At 39.7% G+C, this 18,158-nt stretch overlaps 1 protein-coding gene across 2 annotated transcripts in view; it reads right to left on the bottom strand.

Annotated features, from left to right (window-relative positions):
* Window positions 1–18,158, bottom strand: part of Ranbp17 (RAN binding protein 17) — a 277,019-nt gene that overhangs the window by 56,946 nt on the left and 201,915 nt on the right. For both annotated transcript variants that reach the window (XM_034507004.2, XM_034507005.2), the window contains 3 exons: window positions 16,452–16,540; window positions 8,886–8,993; window positions 6,584–6,666 (listed from right to left, as the gene is read on the bottom strand). In XM_034507004.2, coding sequence (XP_034362895.1) covers window positions 6,584–6,666; window positions 8,886–8,993; window positions 16,452–16,540 — 280 coding nt within the window. The remainder of the gene's footprint in view (window positions 1–6,583; window positions 6,667–8,885; window positions 8,994–16,451; window positions 16,541–18,158) is intronic.

The raw sequence follows: 18,158 nt of genomic DNA, 5'->3' as shown, positions 1-18,158 counted from the left end.
GTAACCCCCCCCATCCAATCCCTCCTTCTCTTTTAAGAAGGGGAATCCCCCTTCGGGGTGCAAGTCCCTCCCACTTGGACTTCAAGTCACTGCAGGACTAGGCACATCTTTCCCACTGAGGACAGACAAGGCACAGGAACAGGATGTATAGGCAGGCAGGCAGGTGGCTCAGGGACAACCCCTGCTCCAGTTGTCTGGGGGACCTGCATGGACATCAAGATGCTCATCTGCTACATATATGCAGGGGGCCTTGGTCCAGCCTCTGCTCCCTCTTTGGTTGGTGATTCAGTCTCTGAAAGTCCCCAAGGGTCCAGGTGAGTCAACTCTGTTGGTCTTCTTGCAGAGTCCCTGATCTCATCGGGCCCCTCTGTCTTTTTCCCAAGTCTTCTGTTAGAAGTTCCATCTAATGTTTGGGCGTGGGTCTCTGCATCTCTTTCCATTAGCTTCTGGGTGGAGCCTCTCAGGGGACAGTTATGCTAGGTTCCTGTCTCTTCAGACTGTCACAGGCAGACCAGCTGGGGTGGCAGGTAGAGCCAACTAGGATGGGTGGTTCCAAGTTTTGGGGCCCCTGAAGGTTTCCACGTGGAGGCAAGATGCTCTTGGGGTCCTGCAAGGTTCCTTCAGACCTAGGGGCAAGGCTAGAGCTAGACAATGGTGCTAAGGGGACCGTGGATGTCTGAGCCACTCACGGGGTCCATTTCTTATTTCTTCAAAATAAATTTGCCTGCCCTGATGTTGGAGTTTGAATGAGAAATCTCTTCTAGGCTTCTAGAGCACCGTGAAGGACAGCATGAGCACAGTGGACTCTTCATTAATCTGTCTTAAATAACTCTTCATAAATCTGTCTAAATATCCTGCTGGTCTTAAGTTTTTTTAGGGAGGAGTCTGTGTTTTCTACGTGTTTATCTTCTCATCCCTTATAACTCACAGTATCACACAGCACATGCTCAATAAACATTAGTTGCATAATGAAGAAAGTCATTAGTATTGTTTTGTATTATGTGCAAAGGAGGTTTAGTCTAACCCCTGTAATTTCTGAGACTCAACCATGGAGTAGGCTTTAAGAACTTTCTTTTGGTAAGTTAGCTGAGATGGATTTTGGGGTCCTCAAGAAATAATCATTTTATTGCTGCGGCAAGACTTTTGGAACCTCTACCACCTGCATGCGAACATAATGCTAAGACCATGCCCATGGACCTGGATTGTCCGTTTCCAACAGCTATTATTTCTTGCTGGAGTCTTACAAGATCTCAAAGTGTTTCAGGATTTATGCAGTCTTCATCTATTGTCCTGTTATCATCTTAATGTAAACATATGATCAAAGCTTCTGCTCCTAATGTGGCGTTCCAGGAATTATTCTTAATGGGAGATACCCTTTACAAACAAATCTAGTTTGTGCAACTATGTAGCTGGGTATTTCTGGCCAGGTCCCCTTCCCCCCCCCCCCCACCCCACTTTTTTTTTTCCTAGAGAACTTCTGTGGTACTTTCACAGACTCCCAGGACTCTGTAAAACTCAGTGAGTTAAATCACTAGTTTGTTAGCTGTGTCATAAGGAGTAGCAATGGTTTGTACAAAACTTTACAAACTCAATTTATGAGTGTTAAAAAAGCATTTGTTGCTTCAAAATGTAAATTCTTTTTTAATAAAACTTTGAAATTCTATCTGTATGTTTGTCTGTCTCTCCAACTATCTATGCATGTGTATGAATGTTTTGTCCATGTGCATATTTGTGCACCCTGTTTGTCTGGTGCCTATGGAGGCCAGAATAGTTGACTGGATTACCTGGGACTGAAGTTACAGGCCAATTCGAGCTGCCCTGTCAGTGCTGGGAATTAAACCCTGGTCCTCTCAGTCCAAGATGTAAATTCTTCAGTGAAGAGACTAATCATAGTTTGTTCCAGCTATTTTTAAAATTTCAATTGTTACAAGCTAAGCTTTCCAGAGTTCATTACAAAAGGAAGACATACAAGCAACTCTGTGTTGGCCGGCTAGCCTTGTGGAAATGAGCAGCATTTCTCCCTATGTGTACTCCTCAACCAACACACGTCACTAACGATACCAGGGCCCAGAGGCAATGGGAAGAAAAGATTAAACAAATGGAAATTGAGCATAAAAGCATCCACTTCTTAAAACTGAGAAGTAGGTTTCCAGAGTAATAACATTTATTACACTGCATGCAACATTTTAACCAAAAATTTAGAGAAGAAATTTCTTTTATTAAGTTGCTCAGGCTGAAGGATCATTGCACTAAGTTTTGAAATACATGTTCTTGAAGCAATTTAAAACTCATTAGAAATAATAGGCTAGGGCTAGTAGAAAATGTGGTAAAATTTAATCCTCATCCAAATGTTACCTGGGCTGTACAAACAGGAAATTGTTTTGTGCTACTGTGGCTAACCTCAGTGCTGACCCTGAGCTGTAACAGCAAGAGCAGCTGAGAGCTGAAGCAAAATTAAAAACTTACATCAAAGTATATCATGACAGAATGTAGATAAATAAAACAGCATATCAAAAGTATTATTTTTCTGCCAGTCTCACAGAGCAGTGAAGAAGAGACAGTTCTCAAGATATGCACTGAATCAGGTACATTAGGAACTGCGTCTTCTCTAGGTCCACCCCTTTTCCGACTGTCCAAACACTGTCCAGGAGAGGAGAGCTCCAGGGAATCTCAGTGAGGATGGGGAAAGAAGGGACTGCAGAATGTTCTGGCCCTTCAAGATTCCCTGTCCTTTATCTTGGATAACCCAAAGAAGTAAGCATTTCAAGCTCTGCTCAGTCTCTACTGTTAACTCTTTTGTCTTCCAGATTCCTAGATGGCAGCCAAACAATCTCCCTCCAATGAGCATTCCAGGCTCTCCAGAGGAAAAGCATGGTAAAAAATCATGCCAGGCCCCAGAAGGCTGATGGTAGCCCGTATGGGATCCACACAGACGAGGGAGTCTTCTATTTATGTGAAATGCACGTGTTAAAGCCATTAGTAACACAGCAGGAGGATAGTTTCCCATTTATACTTTGGTTCCCTCCAAGTTTTGGGACAAAAATCACCAAAACACAAGTGCTTGTCATAAACTTTCTAATTCTTCTTAAGGAGCAGTAAAGGGATATAGAAAAATTACTACCTATAGTCAGAATTACTTCCAATCCAGCCAACTGCTAGCTACCTAATTCCTGGTAAGCTTCTTCATGCCAACACCTTCAACGTCAACTTTTTGTTACAGTAATCACAATAGCTAGTCTGGCTAACTGGTCTAAGGTCTTTCAGGACAGTATGAGTGAATTCTTTATAAACACTTCATAAGCTATGTATCATTTTCTCCATTTAAGAAGAAACTGAAGCAACTTAACCAAGGTCATGAACTAGCAATACCTGCCCTGAGGCATTGCTTGCAGAATATATGATAAATGACTTAATACAGGCGGAAGCACACAACAGCCGATAAAAACCAGAAACTACCTAAACTATTATTCTAAATCGAGAAGCAGATCCCGACTCTAATCTCCTAGCATTTCTTCTCAGCCACAAAGTCCCTTCCTGAATTTCTTTTCAAGAATACTTGGATGACAGCCATTCTTGCGCATCTCAGTACTTGGGAGCCGGAGGCAGGAGAAGAAAAGAAGCTCAAGACTACACAGAGTGAGTGTGCAGACAGCCTGGCTATATGAGGCCTACTTGAACCTGCAGGCTTTCAAGGTTCTCTGCCTTTCCTCTCTTTTCCTCCTCCAATGCAATCTTCACACCGTTGTCTTTCTCACGTTTTATGGCAATGCCTTCTGTGCCTGACCACTGTTTTGGCCACTGGAGAGCTTTTAAAGCCAACAGGGTTGACAGTGTTTGTAGGACTCCTCTTGGTGCCACTAGCCAGAGTTATATTCTATCCTGGAAAGCCAGCTACACCAAAGAGGAAGGGCTGAGGTCACTACTTTCATGAACCCATTGCAACCGCCAATAAGCCCCAAAGCATCAGGAGAGGGAGCCCAACATTTGCATAGTACAAGCCCTGCCAGTTACCAAGTAACTCCTATATACACTGCTTCTGCTTCACAATGATAATTACTGTTTCCTTTAGGGGGAAAAGGCTAAAGTGACCGCTCAGTGCTTAAGTGTGTTACTACTTTTTAAAAGTACTTTTGTCCCAGCTCATAACTGCTTATAACTAAAGCTCCAGGAGATCTGAAGCCCTCTTCTGGCCTTCTCAGACAGTAGGTATGCATGTGGTGCACTTACACACATGAAGGCAAAATACACATTAAAAAAAAAAAAAAACTGAAAAAAAAATTAGCCGTATCCTCAATGCAAGGCAAAGTATACTTAGAAACACCAGTTCAAAGTGGGTTCTTTTACTTCTAAAGGCAAAGTGATTTTACTTTACATGACTATATATTTTAAAACAGATACAAAGTTGTAGAAATATAGCCATTGGTGCAAGGCAAATGAGAGTGTAGCAGATTGCCCTGAATAGGCAGTTTCTTTTGCTACTGTGCACGTAGGATTGCAAGCTCAAATCCAAATGTACAATTAGAAATAAGCATTTTTAATGGAAACTTACAACAGAGATAGCTCAGAATACCAGATTGTGATCTGAAATAGAATAAGAACAGTTAAAACACCTATTTTATGTTCTTTTAAATATGCTTTCACTTTTTGAAAAGTTATAGGTGCTTACACGTGCACACACTCATACAGAACGACACTAAGGAAGCCTGACTGCACTCTGTAAAATCGATCTCCAGTACCCAGGACAGATGAACATCGCCAGCTTTCTGAGATGAAGTGCACTTCAGAGTCAGCTACTGATGTAAGAAATTACAAAAAACCAACAAAATCCAAAAATGGAGACCAAAGGAACACAAAACTACAAAGAAAAAGATGGGACTCAAGCCACAATCTACAACAAATGTACCACACAGGAACCTCGGTCAAAACTGGCCTCAGTCAGATCATGCTAAACTAGACTACAGGATTTGTGTCTGCTCTGCCTTCAGTACCTGCCTATTTAAATGTCTCAGAAGTTTTTAGTTTCCCAAGGAACTTGTAGCCTGGTTGGTTTCCACAGTGGTGGCCGTGGTTTATCCCATCAGCAGTGTAAGGATCCCTTTATGCCACATCCATGTCAGCATCTGTTGTCATTTGCATCCTGGATGATTACCACTCTGACTGGGCTGAGATGGAATCTTAAACATAAAAGTTTTATGTGCATTTCCCTCATGGTTAAGGATGTTGAATACTAAATTAAAAAAATCATGGTCTACTCTATGAATACATGTTCAGTACTATAAACTATGCCCCAAACCCATGACTAAACAGGTCTCACGCCCTACAGCAGAACCTAACACTGCTGTTTGCTAAACTGACACATCATCAAGTCACCTTCTAGATTCGTATGTTTACACCTGCAGACAAAAGCTCCTTACTTATCAGAGCAGCCTCTCCATGCAGGGAATGGACATGACTGCAAAGATCCATGGCTGAAAGCTCCACCCTAAATAAGACATTTATTCCACCCCCCTAAGGCTCAGGGAACACTGTGGAAGCAAAGGCAGACAAAATCAAAGAACTAAAAGCTATGGAGAGGGGCTATGGCCTGCCTGCCATCTTAGGAGTACGACATAATGGAGGCAGTCATGAGCTCACTACAGCTGTGTGCACAGGCACTGGGCCCACAAAAGAAAGACCCTGTGGCAATCACAGATGGATGGGGAAGGGCCCTGCTACTTGTTGCAACCTATTGGAAACTGACTGTGGGAGCTGGGAGGCAGTGTCCAATTGAATCTCCCTCCACCAGTGGGCCTGCCAAGCTCTGAAGCTTGGTCCCAATCCCAGCAACACATAGATTCTACAGGACACAAAACCAAACCAAACCAAACCAAACCAAACCAAACCAAACCAAACCAAACCAAACCAAACCAAACCAATATCAGTAAAAGAACCATAAGGAAAGGGTTATCGGGTAAATAAAGAGAGTCTGGGAAAGAGACTAACCACAATACAGCATATACATGTATAAAATTATTAAATAACAAAACAAATACTTATAGCTCAGATAATGTTATTAATAAAGTTGTCTTAATTGGCAAGTGTTAGGCATAATCATAATTCTTAGGCCTAAACTGTCAAATAAATTATAAAAAAATTTAACTATGAGCCACTAGAACAATCTTGACTTGGGAACACTGCTTCCAGGGGCACAGAGCCCGAACATACCGTGCAATAAAACATTTCCTGCCTTTTGCAAGGGTATTTCCTGACAAAGCTGTCTAAGCACTCACAGACCCAAGACTGGAAACTCCTTGATACAAACATGACAATTCTGAGCATATTGTAACTTTAAAAAGACTATCTACTGTACTCTTTACTACTGACATTGCGATTTTATCCCCCCAAAATTATTTCAGATTGGCCAGGATGTCCCTCCCTCTGTCTCTTGCCTGATGTTGTTCAGGTAAGGGCCCTGCTTTCTGCACTACCATCCCCCGCACCAGTCCATACAGACATGAAGGCTCAAATGAAGTGAACTGTAATGTCTTTCCTTCCAGAAGCAGGTAAGTGATGCTGCAGAGACCATTGTGGGAAAGGTATTTACCGTAGGTGCAAATCATTTTGCTGGCTTCTCTGAAGAGAAGAATTCCATTAGGAGAGGATACATCAAAATTCAAACGCTGAGACCTAAGAAATACAGCAAAATTTACTCTATTTCTGCAGATAAAGAAACCAAGTAACAGCAATTTCACTTATAAGAATTTCATTCAGTACCAATTATTCTTTAAAGAGCCACTCCAATTGAATAGCTACTGATAAAATATGTACAATAATTTCTTCACTGTTTGTTGATCCAAGGATTCATTTTTTAATTTATTAAAATAATATTCTGACATTTTACACCACAGATTTTCTACCTCTTCTCCTTCCATGGAGAAGCGACTGATAGATAATTAGTAAAAACCAATAACAGTTACACACTTCCCATGTCCTGCAGTGTGAGTCATATCTTTAAAACAAATTTCAGAGTGACAGAAGATGCAAGGTCTTTTAGTAATGCACAAATGTGTGCTGGGTCACCTCACACATGGAACACATTTCAAACACACTCCATAATTCCAGACTTCTGTTCACTGTACGCAGTTGAGCTAATGAGAAACAAGCTCTCCAAATTCTGAGAAAAATCTGTTTTCCTGGCTCTCCACAGGTGGAGAACAATTTGAACAGAGTAAAGGATTGACAAGCCATTCTGACATAACTCAGCCTTCTGAGCCTCCTCCCTGGCCTCAGCTGGCTCTGGCATGACCTGCAGCTATGGTTTCAAGATACAATGGAATGTCTTTAAACAATTTTGCAACAAACAAACAAAACAAAAAAACCAACTAATTGTCCAACAAACCAAAAACTCCTTATACCCCAAACCACAAAGCATTACTAATATCTTGTTTGCGAAACAAACTGCTGTTTTTTAAAATTAATTTATTATTACGTACAATAATAACTCTGGTTAGAAAAGTGCAAATATATAATTCATACTAGATTCTAGAGAAATTGATATATAGCACTTCATGAAACACAAATTTTTATATGGCAATTACTGAGTCATTTGTGCCATGCATAATTACCTGCTATGGCAGACACAAAGTGTTTTATAACACAGAACACTATTTTTCCCTTCAGCATTAAATGCTTTTTTGGTAATATATATCTAATTAACAATATTTAATAATAAACAATCCATGCTTCTAATATTAAATACAAATCCCATATTCTTTGAATATTTAAGGTGCCTGTGAGAAAACTTAAAAAAACAAACAAAAGAATCCTAAGAGCTTAAAAAAAAAAAAAGAGAGATTACATTTCTTTTATAAATGTTTTTCCATCTCTCACTTAAGAGCAAGTAACTGAGCTATTGCTACGAACAACTCAGCAACAGGGCAAAACTGAGCTGCAGCCCATGTTCCTTCCCTGGCTGGTCACCTGCCCTTCAACACACTATCTGCAGAGAGGCACTGGCTGAAATAGGATAGCTAAGCGACAGGTAATTGGTGCTAGGCCACATTCACAATGATGCATTTTAAAGAGGCAAACACAAGTAAGTTGCTGTAGTTCCCCCAAACCCTCTGCCGAATCTGTTGATAGCTATATGCACAACATCTGAACCCCATCTGCTCTGCTCAAATCATAAGGTCTGAGAAGTGTTGTGGTTGCAAACACACACACCCCGAACAGAAGGATGCTCAGAGTTAAAGCAGAGACACCTTCACAGCTCTGGGGCAAAAGGAACTGCCCTGAGACTCTTTCATTATTTATAAAGTGGAACCTCTGGACTCAGAGTGCATATAGATTTAAAAAGATTTATTTATTTATTTTATGTATGTGACTACACTGTCACTGTCTTCAGACACACTAGACAAGGGTATCAGATTCTATTACAGATGGTTGTAAGCCACCACGTGGTTTCTGGGAATTGAACTCAGGACCTCTAGAAGAGCTGTCTTTCCTCTTAACTGCTGAGCCATCTCTCCAGCCCCACATTTCTTCCTCATTTAAAATTTTACAGAATTGTAGCTAAGCAGAAAAATAGTGAAAATAATAACTGCTTTTTTCTTTCCATTTTGTGACTCTGAATATTTTATTTTACTTTTTTTGACTGTGAATATTTTAAATAATAGTGGCTGTAGTCGTTCAACTTTTTCCATTTCCCAATGTTTCTGTCTATGAAGTACACTACCCACTTTTCCTTCTTCTCAGACTCACACACCTACAGCATTCTGTAACCTTTGTTCCTTCCCTTCAAAGCTCCTATCTGCTGTCTTCATTAATCTCTGTCCTGTGCTGCTGCTAAATTATGACAATACACAGAAGGCAGATGCAAGCTCTGTAGACTGGCCATTGCTGCTTACCTGTTTTGCATCAGTTCTGCCAAGAGTTTTAAGATAGGAGTAGTACATGCTGGCTCTCCATACCACCGTTCAATAGCTCTCTGAAGAACTGGGAGATATGCTGGGTACCTTTTATAAATTATTAAAGAATTTAAGGACTAAGAACTTGGAACGTAGCTCAGCAGCAGACCGCCTGCCCAGCATGCATAAATCCTCTGTACCATCCCCCAAATAAGAACAAAACAAAAAACATATTGCTGAAAATTAATGGCATCTTAAAGCAAGTAAGCAAACAAACAGAAATCCACATTTCTTCTGTTTGGTGCATAATGGCAACTGTATAAATTACTCTATTTAAATATACAGGTAAATTTTTGAGGTAGCCACAAAGTTTGAACTTATTTGTTTCCATAAGCTAAATTGCTTTTTCCTGGTTTTATGCATAAATGAAAAATATACTTTTAAATATCATGTAATATGCTTAAAAGAATTATGCTTAATATTATAGGGAAGGAAAATAAATTTAGCTAAAGAGAAATAAAAATATACTTGAGTCATTATTGGGGCTTCTGAGTATTATACTCAGAAGGCAACTTTTATTATGAAATATTTAAAAACACAAAAGCACAGAGAAACAGTAACAGTAAATGTTACAGACCTACCCCACCCACCTTCAAATCACCTACATTTTTTTTTTTTTTTTTAAATTAAGTTGTTGGCTTCTTTGCTTTGCTATCATTGGAGCTACAAGAAACATCTGGGCCATTACCTTGTATGAAAGCTCTGGGCTGCTAGTAGTGTTTCATCTTCCTGGTATCAAATCATTCATTAGTTCTGTATGATGGTGCTAGTGTTAATACATCCAAGGCCACTGTTGCATAGTACAACAAACATGTATCTGTATCTGTCTGTCTGTCTCTCTCTCCCCTTCTTATTATATAACTCTGGCTGTCAGGTAAACCAAGCTGGCCTTGAACTCACAGAGATCCAGCTGCATCTGCCTCTCAAGTGCAAAGATTAAAGATGTACCCACCATGCCTTGCTGGTAAGGTTTCTTGTTAATACTAGGGGTGCACACCCGTGATGAGCCCAGCCAGGAATGCAAAGCATCAACTCTGCTGGACCTTCAAACAATACTGGGCAACACTGGGGCCTCCTTCTTGGCAAATGGACACAGAAATATGGGATTAAAGCTTCAGACTAGAGCAGGAAAACTCGATGTTTTCATTTTGCTAGCGGCCAAGTCTCTTTCCAATGCATTCGTGTCTTTCAGAACAAGGGCTGAATGGGATCACCAATTGTTTCTGAGATTTGGACAAATAGCTCCTGGTGGAAAACCTCACCACAATCCCAGCCCCTGGACCCCAGTCAAGATCCTCATCAAGGCATAAGGGCTCTTCTGCTTCCAACCCTTCTATTTCCGCTCTATGTGGAATTTGGCTTGTCCCAACTCCCTGCAAATAAGTCATTGAACTCCCATGGTCCTGTCCATTTTTCTATTGCTTCTTTCTGCCTCATCCCATCTTTCAATACCTAGCTCATGTTTCATGTCTCTGGGATGTTTTTTTCTATCTTGTCAAATGGCATCCATCTCTCCTTACATGCGCTCAATGAGCACTCCTGACTACATTTCTCTGAGAAGCAGGGCTGGCTGGCTGTCATACCTGCTTGTTCTGTTAGCTTTGAAAGGGCTTGGATCCACACTTCCTTAGGATCTCCTTCCTAATGACCATATGTCCCTCATATTCCAAAAACAGTTGGATAATGATTCCTGAAAGTCCTTCCCATCACTTAGACTGCTAGCCCACCTGGGTTGGGAGAGGCCTATGTATGACTGTGCTAGCCCCACCACAGAATTTCTCTCTCCATTCCAAGCCCCTTGAGTGCAGAAACCAAGATCTTCTATGCACAGGCTCAGTACAAAGCACAGCTCAGTATTTGCTGTTGTAAACCTGTGAACCTACAAAGGAGACAAAGCCTACGGTAGAAGCGCCTCATGATTGTTTGAACTGCACTTCATTCTGAGCTCTAAGAAATCACTCTGTAAAAGTGAAAATAAGCCTGCCAAAGCCTGAGGAGTGCTGCAGCCCTACAAGCAGGAAAGTAGTAGTTCCCAGCAAGACTGTGTGCTCAGGCTGCACTGACAAAGCAGCCTCTCTAACAAGTATGGGCTCTCTTCCTCAGATGCACTGTTCTAAAGTCTCTGGAGATTACCAGTGATAAAACATTAAGAAAAATCCTGCCCTTATGGGACTTACATTATAATAAGACATGACATAACAAATGTAAAGATACATGTAGAAAATACCACAAAGGAAGCAGCAGGGAGTGAAGACAGGAAGTGATAAGACATAAAAATGATAACAATAGATCTCTGATCCTTAGAACCCACATGGTGGAAAGAGTGAGTTGTCTTGTGATGTCTATGTATGCACTGTGATGCATGTATATACATATACATACATGTACACACACACACACACATATATATATACATATATATACACACATATATGGATATTAAGGAAAAACCTAAGTTGACTGTTAACTTTATTTGAACTGTCAAATAGATTACTGTTTTTCTCCAAGTATTAAAAAGCTGTTATTGTTTAACTGGCAGTAGAGACTACATACTATGAACTGTGCTAAGGACTGATTTAGAAATAGAAGACATGGTTTTTATGCTCAGGAGTCATATTTAATCAGGGTGGCAGGTATGTAAAGGATGCTTCTAGTTCTGGAAAGAGACAGCCTAAGCACAAACTCCAGGATCATGAGGAAAGAGACAAACCTCAAAACCTAACACACAGGCCACTGTGCAAACTACTATCTAGACAGCACCATGATGTTTTTAGAGCATGTGGTATTCACACTGGGATAAAACCAGGGGATATAAGGGGATGTTCCCTTTTCTGTGTGGAATGAGAGTAGTGACAATTCTAATATGCTTTTGACAGAGGTGACTGCCACAGAGAGGATGAGTGATTATTGGGAAGCAGAGCAGAGGTCTACTAAGCAGGGAGGTTAAAGGGCTTCATAGCGAGAGGGGCAGGCTCAGATTATAGAGTGAGAATCAGAATCCAGGTTTAATTTTCCAGTGGCCTTGTGAGGACTACATACATATGGGCAGGAGGAAGAGAACCGGAGCCCTTGAGTAGGAAAGGCATGGGTCTCATTTCTGTCGCCTGGATCTTCCCAATGAGTCCCAAAGGTCCATATCAGATAAATGAACAATCAAAGGCACCAATGGTGACATCAGCATACACAATGACAGTGTGAGGAACTGGCAAGCACCAGATCTGCATCCATCCAGGCTTTACCCACTTACCCCACTTCTGTATCCTGTGACTAGTAGTAGTTTGGATATGCTGCACCACAAAAACAGAAGGAGGAGAAACACCACTGCAATTATTTCCTTCTTGGATTTAATAGTATGAAAGAAAATGAAAAGGGCCAGCCAGAGGGCTCACTGTGTTAAGGGGCTTCTGCTGCCTGACTTGAGCTCCCACAGGCTGTCTTCTAATTTCCATATGTGCCATGGAAAGAGCACATATGTACACAAAATAAACCAAGGAATATAATTAGAAAATAGAAAAAGATAAGAAAGCATTATAATGCCTATGACAATATAAATTTTTTCATCAAAATTATTAGGAATCAGGGTTGGAGGCTGTGGTTCTAGACTAGAAGGAGCCTGGCAGCTCAGAGGCTATCTTAAGGTGTAACACGAACATGCCAATACCTGTGCTTTGTTCAGGAGAGGACAGACTTCGTGACAACTTTCCTCTCTCCTGGCTGGCAATCCACATTTCAAACTTAGTAAAACTTCTGGTTTCCTGGGAAACCTCTCCCACTTTGACTAAAGTATTAGTCAATTCTTTACAAATGTTCATGTGGTCCCTTTACATGTATCTGTTATAACACATATGCAGTTAGTTGGTCAATAGCGGATTCTTTTGCATGCCTACATAACTGCAAGCTTCTGAAAGCAGCAATGTATTCTTATATTTCTTGTGCATAAGACAAACATTCAAAGCATGCTGGCTTAACAGTGGGTCTTTAGGGTTAGTTCTTTTCCAGTTCCACTTGGTTCACATATACTGCCAATTATTTTCTTCTTAAGATATACTTCTGGTTATGTGGGTCACTCAAAGCCACCAGAATTTATTCTTCAGGCTTCATACTGCCTAAGAATATGGATATACATTTTGGAGTCTGAGAGTGAAGGGTCCTGGTGTATCTATCCACGAATAAGCTGTGTTATAAGGAAGCATCTTTCCTATCTCCCCTAAACGATGATCACCTGAAACCCTGTCTCTTCCTAATTCCCCAAGGTCCAGTCTTACTTAACCTAGCAAGACTCAGTGTTCCATGGTCACCTTTACAGAGCCTTTCCTGATCGCATTTACAGCTTTCTATATATGTTGTTGTACGTCATTCCTGCAGAGGACTCTTTTGAACTGAAAGTTCATTTAGGGGTAAGAATTGTGTCTCAGTAACCTATACTGTTCATAAAGAGCACACTGTACCGAGCAAGCCTGCTTTGCTGAATGAATAAGCAGTCCAAGTCCTCTGTTAACTGTTTTATGATGGAAAGTGACAGTGTTGAAGTAGTTATTCTGTCCCACACACTAAGTGGGGAGCTGTGAGATGGGGTTGTTAACCCTGTATCATGGGAGTAAAACTGTGACTCTAAGATTCAAAAAAACTTACCCAAGACCGGCAGGTTGTGAGGCTGGAGTTTAAGATTGTTAATTTCCGAGTGCATGTGCTTCTGCATTTCTCCTTGTCTTATTTGGCTTTTGTGTAATGAATTTATATTCAATGATAAACAGCACTAACTGCCTGTGTGAGCTCAATGACCAATCACACCCTGGAAATTAGAATATGTGGAAATAATATTTACATGTGTATTTTTCAGTTTCCCTCTGGACTTCTGACACCTTAATCTAAGTACAACCTGGGAAATGTTTGAATGATGTGTGTTTTCTTACTGCTGCGTTCTTACTTTAGGGGCAAAGGTGTAAACGAATGATTTCTTGTTGAATTCTCAAGTCATGAAAAAATTATCAAGATGGCATCTGTGAAGTTCCAGGCCATTTAGCTTTGGATGGATGGAGTGGGAAGCTTGTGCAGCAGTTAGTGCAGTGGCTAAGATGCTCACAGAGGTGCTTCTGGATTAAACAGCTACACAAGGAAATAGCATTTTATCAAACAATCACCATAAATAAAATGCATTTTGACTTTACAGTGACATGTGCTCTTACAGGAATGTTTGTTCTGTAAGCTAAGAACTGCATAACAAATTAAAGAACACACATCTATGTGGATAAAAGGCAAATAAACTTTCCCCAGCAGTAATGTGGGAATCCTCACTGACGGTTTGACATATCAATATTTCAGGAAGAATAAATGACTTTCATATCTGTATTTTTTTAAAAATCATATACTTATTCATTTTTGCATTACTTGAATACTTTAGAAAGAATCTGTACTTTATCACCTGAAACTGTTAAAAGTTATTTCAAAATATTTTAATAAAGCTTTTGAATGATCAAATAATGTAACTTTTAAACAAATTTTACTATTATTATAAATATTTGCTCTTCATCCTTTGCCCAAAGGAAAACTATAAATCTTGTCTCAACTGAATGAACACCATTTATCATATTCATTTTGTTGTCAATACAATTATGAAAAGCCTTTGGCCTTTTCCCAAGGAAGCTGATCTGCTACCGAAACTCAATTATTCTAAGCCAGGCCAGAGCGAGTCACTGCAGTCGGCAATGCAGCACTGCTTGCTGCATAACTGACACCTCGCTCTTTGCCCCTGACCCCAATAACTTCAACATCTATGGTCAAATGGAAGAGATATCCAGTTTCTAGTTCAAAAAACAAAACACCAAGTCCCAAGATTTTCCATTTCTGCCATCTGCTGGACAAATGCTGAAATGGAAACCAGATTATATTTGTTGACACAGAAGGGAATTTTTGACCTTGACTCTTCATTATAACTGGTGAACAAGAATAAAACCTCTTAACTGCTGGACAGGCCACCTTAAAGTGACTGGTCTCATGTACATAATCAATTCTTTTGTACCAAAAGTAGGGTCTTATGATTTTCCAAATAAATGAAAGTTTTGACTTTGGAAATGGGTGTTTAGAGAAATAAAATGGTCATTTGTAGATGAATTTAAGACTGTGATTAAATTTATAATCTTTAAACCCACCCATTGTATATATAAGGTATGTAGTTGATTCTTTAAGACCATGAAAAAAAATCTTAATTGTCTGATCTTTAAGAAAATAAATATGAGGAAGTAGGTTTCCATACCAACTAAAAACCTAAGTCAGTACTATAAACAGTAGCATTTAAAAATTTCATAATGTGTAGCATTCTCTCTCAAACACGCTCAGCTGTTATGTTGTGGGCCACAGCTATGGCAGCTGCTGAACACTGCTTCTAAGCAGTTTCCTTTACAACATGTAAAGAAAGTTTGGATAAAAAAGGCTTAAATAAAACAAGCAAGAATACCACTTAAATATAAATTAAGTCGGTCATGCTAATCCCAATACTTAGGTGGCTAAGGCAAGAGGACCAGGAGATTAACTTTACTCCTGGCTCTGTCAAGTCTGAGGCAAAACTGAGCAAACAAGACACTGTTTTAAGAAAGAAAGCCATAAAACAAAACAAGTCATTTTGCTTTAAAGTACAATTTTCTTATGGGCTACTGGTTTCAAATATAAAGAGCATGATGCTATCATACTTCAGTGATTTGCATAAACAGCCATCTCTTGTTAGGACTAAAGATGACTCATAAAGTACTATTAATATGTTAATAAATGTTTATTGGCCACTGGGTAAGTGTCAGACACCAGAAAGAATGTGTTACTTATTTTAGTGGTCACAGTAAGCCAGGACACTGGATTGTCTCCTTTGCTGGATGATGACATCAAGTCTCCAAGAAACATAATGATTGGCTGAGGTTTACACAGTAATTGCAGAGCTGAGATTTCAAACCTAATGTGTCTCTTTTTATTCTTATGTGATAAGACATTTCTGTATAGGGATTTGTTCCCCTGTCTACACTACAGTTTAGTAACAGCAAACTCAAATTTTATGGCAAATGACAAATATCCTCCCCCCTCGTGATCATTAATATCCTCATCATGATGACCAACTGTAGTACTGTGCGTAAAATCTCAAAAAGATAAACTAGCCCTGCTAATCGAGATGAAACAGACTTTAAATTTCCTCAGAAATATCACATGGTACAAATCAGGAATCCCACGTACAAATATTAGCTACATGATGCCTGCAACATAAACAACCATTTGGGGAAGTGATTTTCAAGTTGTCAATATTTAATGCTATCTATCAAGAAAGTGACCTCTTTGAGCAGGGTCTCAAATGCTGCGCTCAGTTATCCGCGCTGCTGCCACTGTGCTGTAATTTTTAGCTGATTACACATTAGTTCATTTAGCTTTGTTTCCTCTTCCCTACTGTGCCACACTATTAAACGAAAGAGAGGGGCCTGGCATCCCTCTGTGCACAGAGCTGGTATTGTCACAGTGTAATAAGGATACATCCAGTCAAACAGCATGGTGTAGCTGGTCTTTGTGTTCAGTGCAAAGGCAATCCCTCGAAGATCTCTTGCCAGCCCGATCAACATACGCTGTCAGTGGGAAAGAGACACAGTAATTGATTTTCACGTTAGTGCAGAGCAGATGGAGTAATAATCAGGCAATAATGACCACATATCTGATTCTGATTCATTAGCTAAAATGTCTCGCTTAGATCCCTTTCCATAGAAAACCATAGGCTCTTTAATAAACAGACCATCAATCTGCTGAGCAACTCCACCTTGCTTCTTATAAACTGAGCTGAATCTTAATTCCAGGAGCATAGAACATCAAGACTCTTAATATATTTTGTAATCAAATACTGACAAATTAGAAAAAAAAAAAGACCAAGATTCTTAATTTCACAAGATATATAATCTAGATATTGTTTAACAGCAAATCTCAACTGACTAACTTAACTAAAATCAACTCCATTATATAATTTTGTCTGCCCTAGAAATATACCGGCATTGAAAGATTCCCAAAGAAAAGCTGCAATAACTCAGGACAAGATAAAACTGTCCGGGTGACCTATAGAATTATGATATAGCCAGATCAGCAGCCACAGTGTTCAGTCAAAAACCAATGTAAGGAAAAAAGTTCTGCATTTAATGTTACAAGACTCTGAAATTGAACTCTAGCTTTGTTTAATTCTTAAAGACAAGGCAACTAATTCGTCTTAATTTCCAAATCTATCACAGGGCCCATATACTCTATAGTCATGGCCATTCTACAAATGTACTATGAGAGATATATCTGTTTGCAAAACTGCATAGCAGCATCCTGACAGATAGTAATCATGGTTCACAAATAGTTTTAGAAGGGACAGGAGAAAGTGAAACTAAACCCCTTTGGCATGAATAAAAAAGATCTGACTCATACTCTGGACTCTTAATTAAGCTGTCCTTAGGATGAGAAAGAGAAAACCCATGAACAGATGCTAGTACGTGAGAGCAAAGAGCACAAATAGACATAGCTGCCCAACAAGGAGGTGTGATGGTTGAGATAGATAGAAAACTGTGATTTCTGAATATACTGTTTCAGGAGAAGTGTTAAGCCAAAAAAATGGTCTCAGGACCGTTTCACATTGACTTTGGTAATAAATGAAAGCCTGTTCAGTAAAAGGCCTAAGTTATCAAGTAGGCAATGAATTCTGACCATCTTTATTACGATGGACATCTCTAAGTAATAAATCATAGTTTTCAGTCAGACACATTGCCCCTCCTACCTAAACGGTGACTCAATGTAACTGGATGTTGTCTATGGGATTACTCAATTTCTACTCCTAACCCATTGTACAAAATGACGGAAATCCAGAGTTTTGACAACAAAAACTCCTACTTTCATTTTTGTTGTTTAAAATGACTCATGTAGCTTCCACTTATTATACAATATTTTTTCCCTCACCAAGTCTTCTTTCTCAGCTTCCGTCTTTCCTGGCAGCCCTCTAGAACAACGTCCATTCTCTGAATGCTTGGATTCTGACTGACGCCTATGCTAGCAGATGGATTCTACTTGGCTTTGCCATCTATCAAAGTACTTTAAAAATCTGTAGTTTTATTATGTACACTTACATAGGCTACTATTCGAGTGATTTTAATCTTCCAGATACATAGGAAATACTCACTATTCAATTCTAAATTAGTGAACGAGAACCATGAATTTTACTTC

This window comes from Arvicanthis niloticus, chromosome 6 (assembly GCF_011762505.2).
Source record: "Arvicanthis niloticus isolate mArvNil1 chromosome 6, mArvNil1.pat.X, whole genome shotgun sequence".
NCBI lineage: Eukaryota > Metazoa > Chordata > Mammalia > Rodentia > Muridae > Arvicanthis > Arvicanthis niloticus.
Note: the sequence above shows the minus strand (reverse complement) of the source record. Positions and strands in the feature narration are given on the sequence as shown.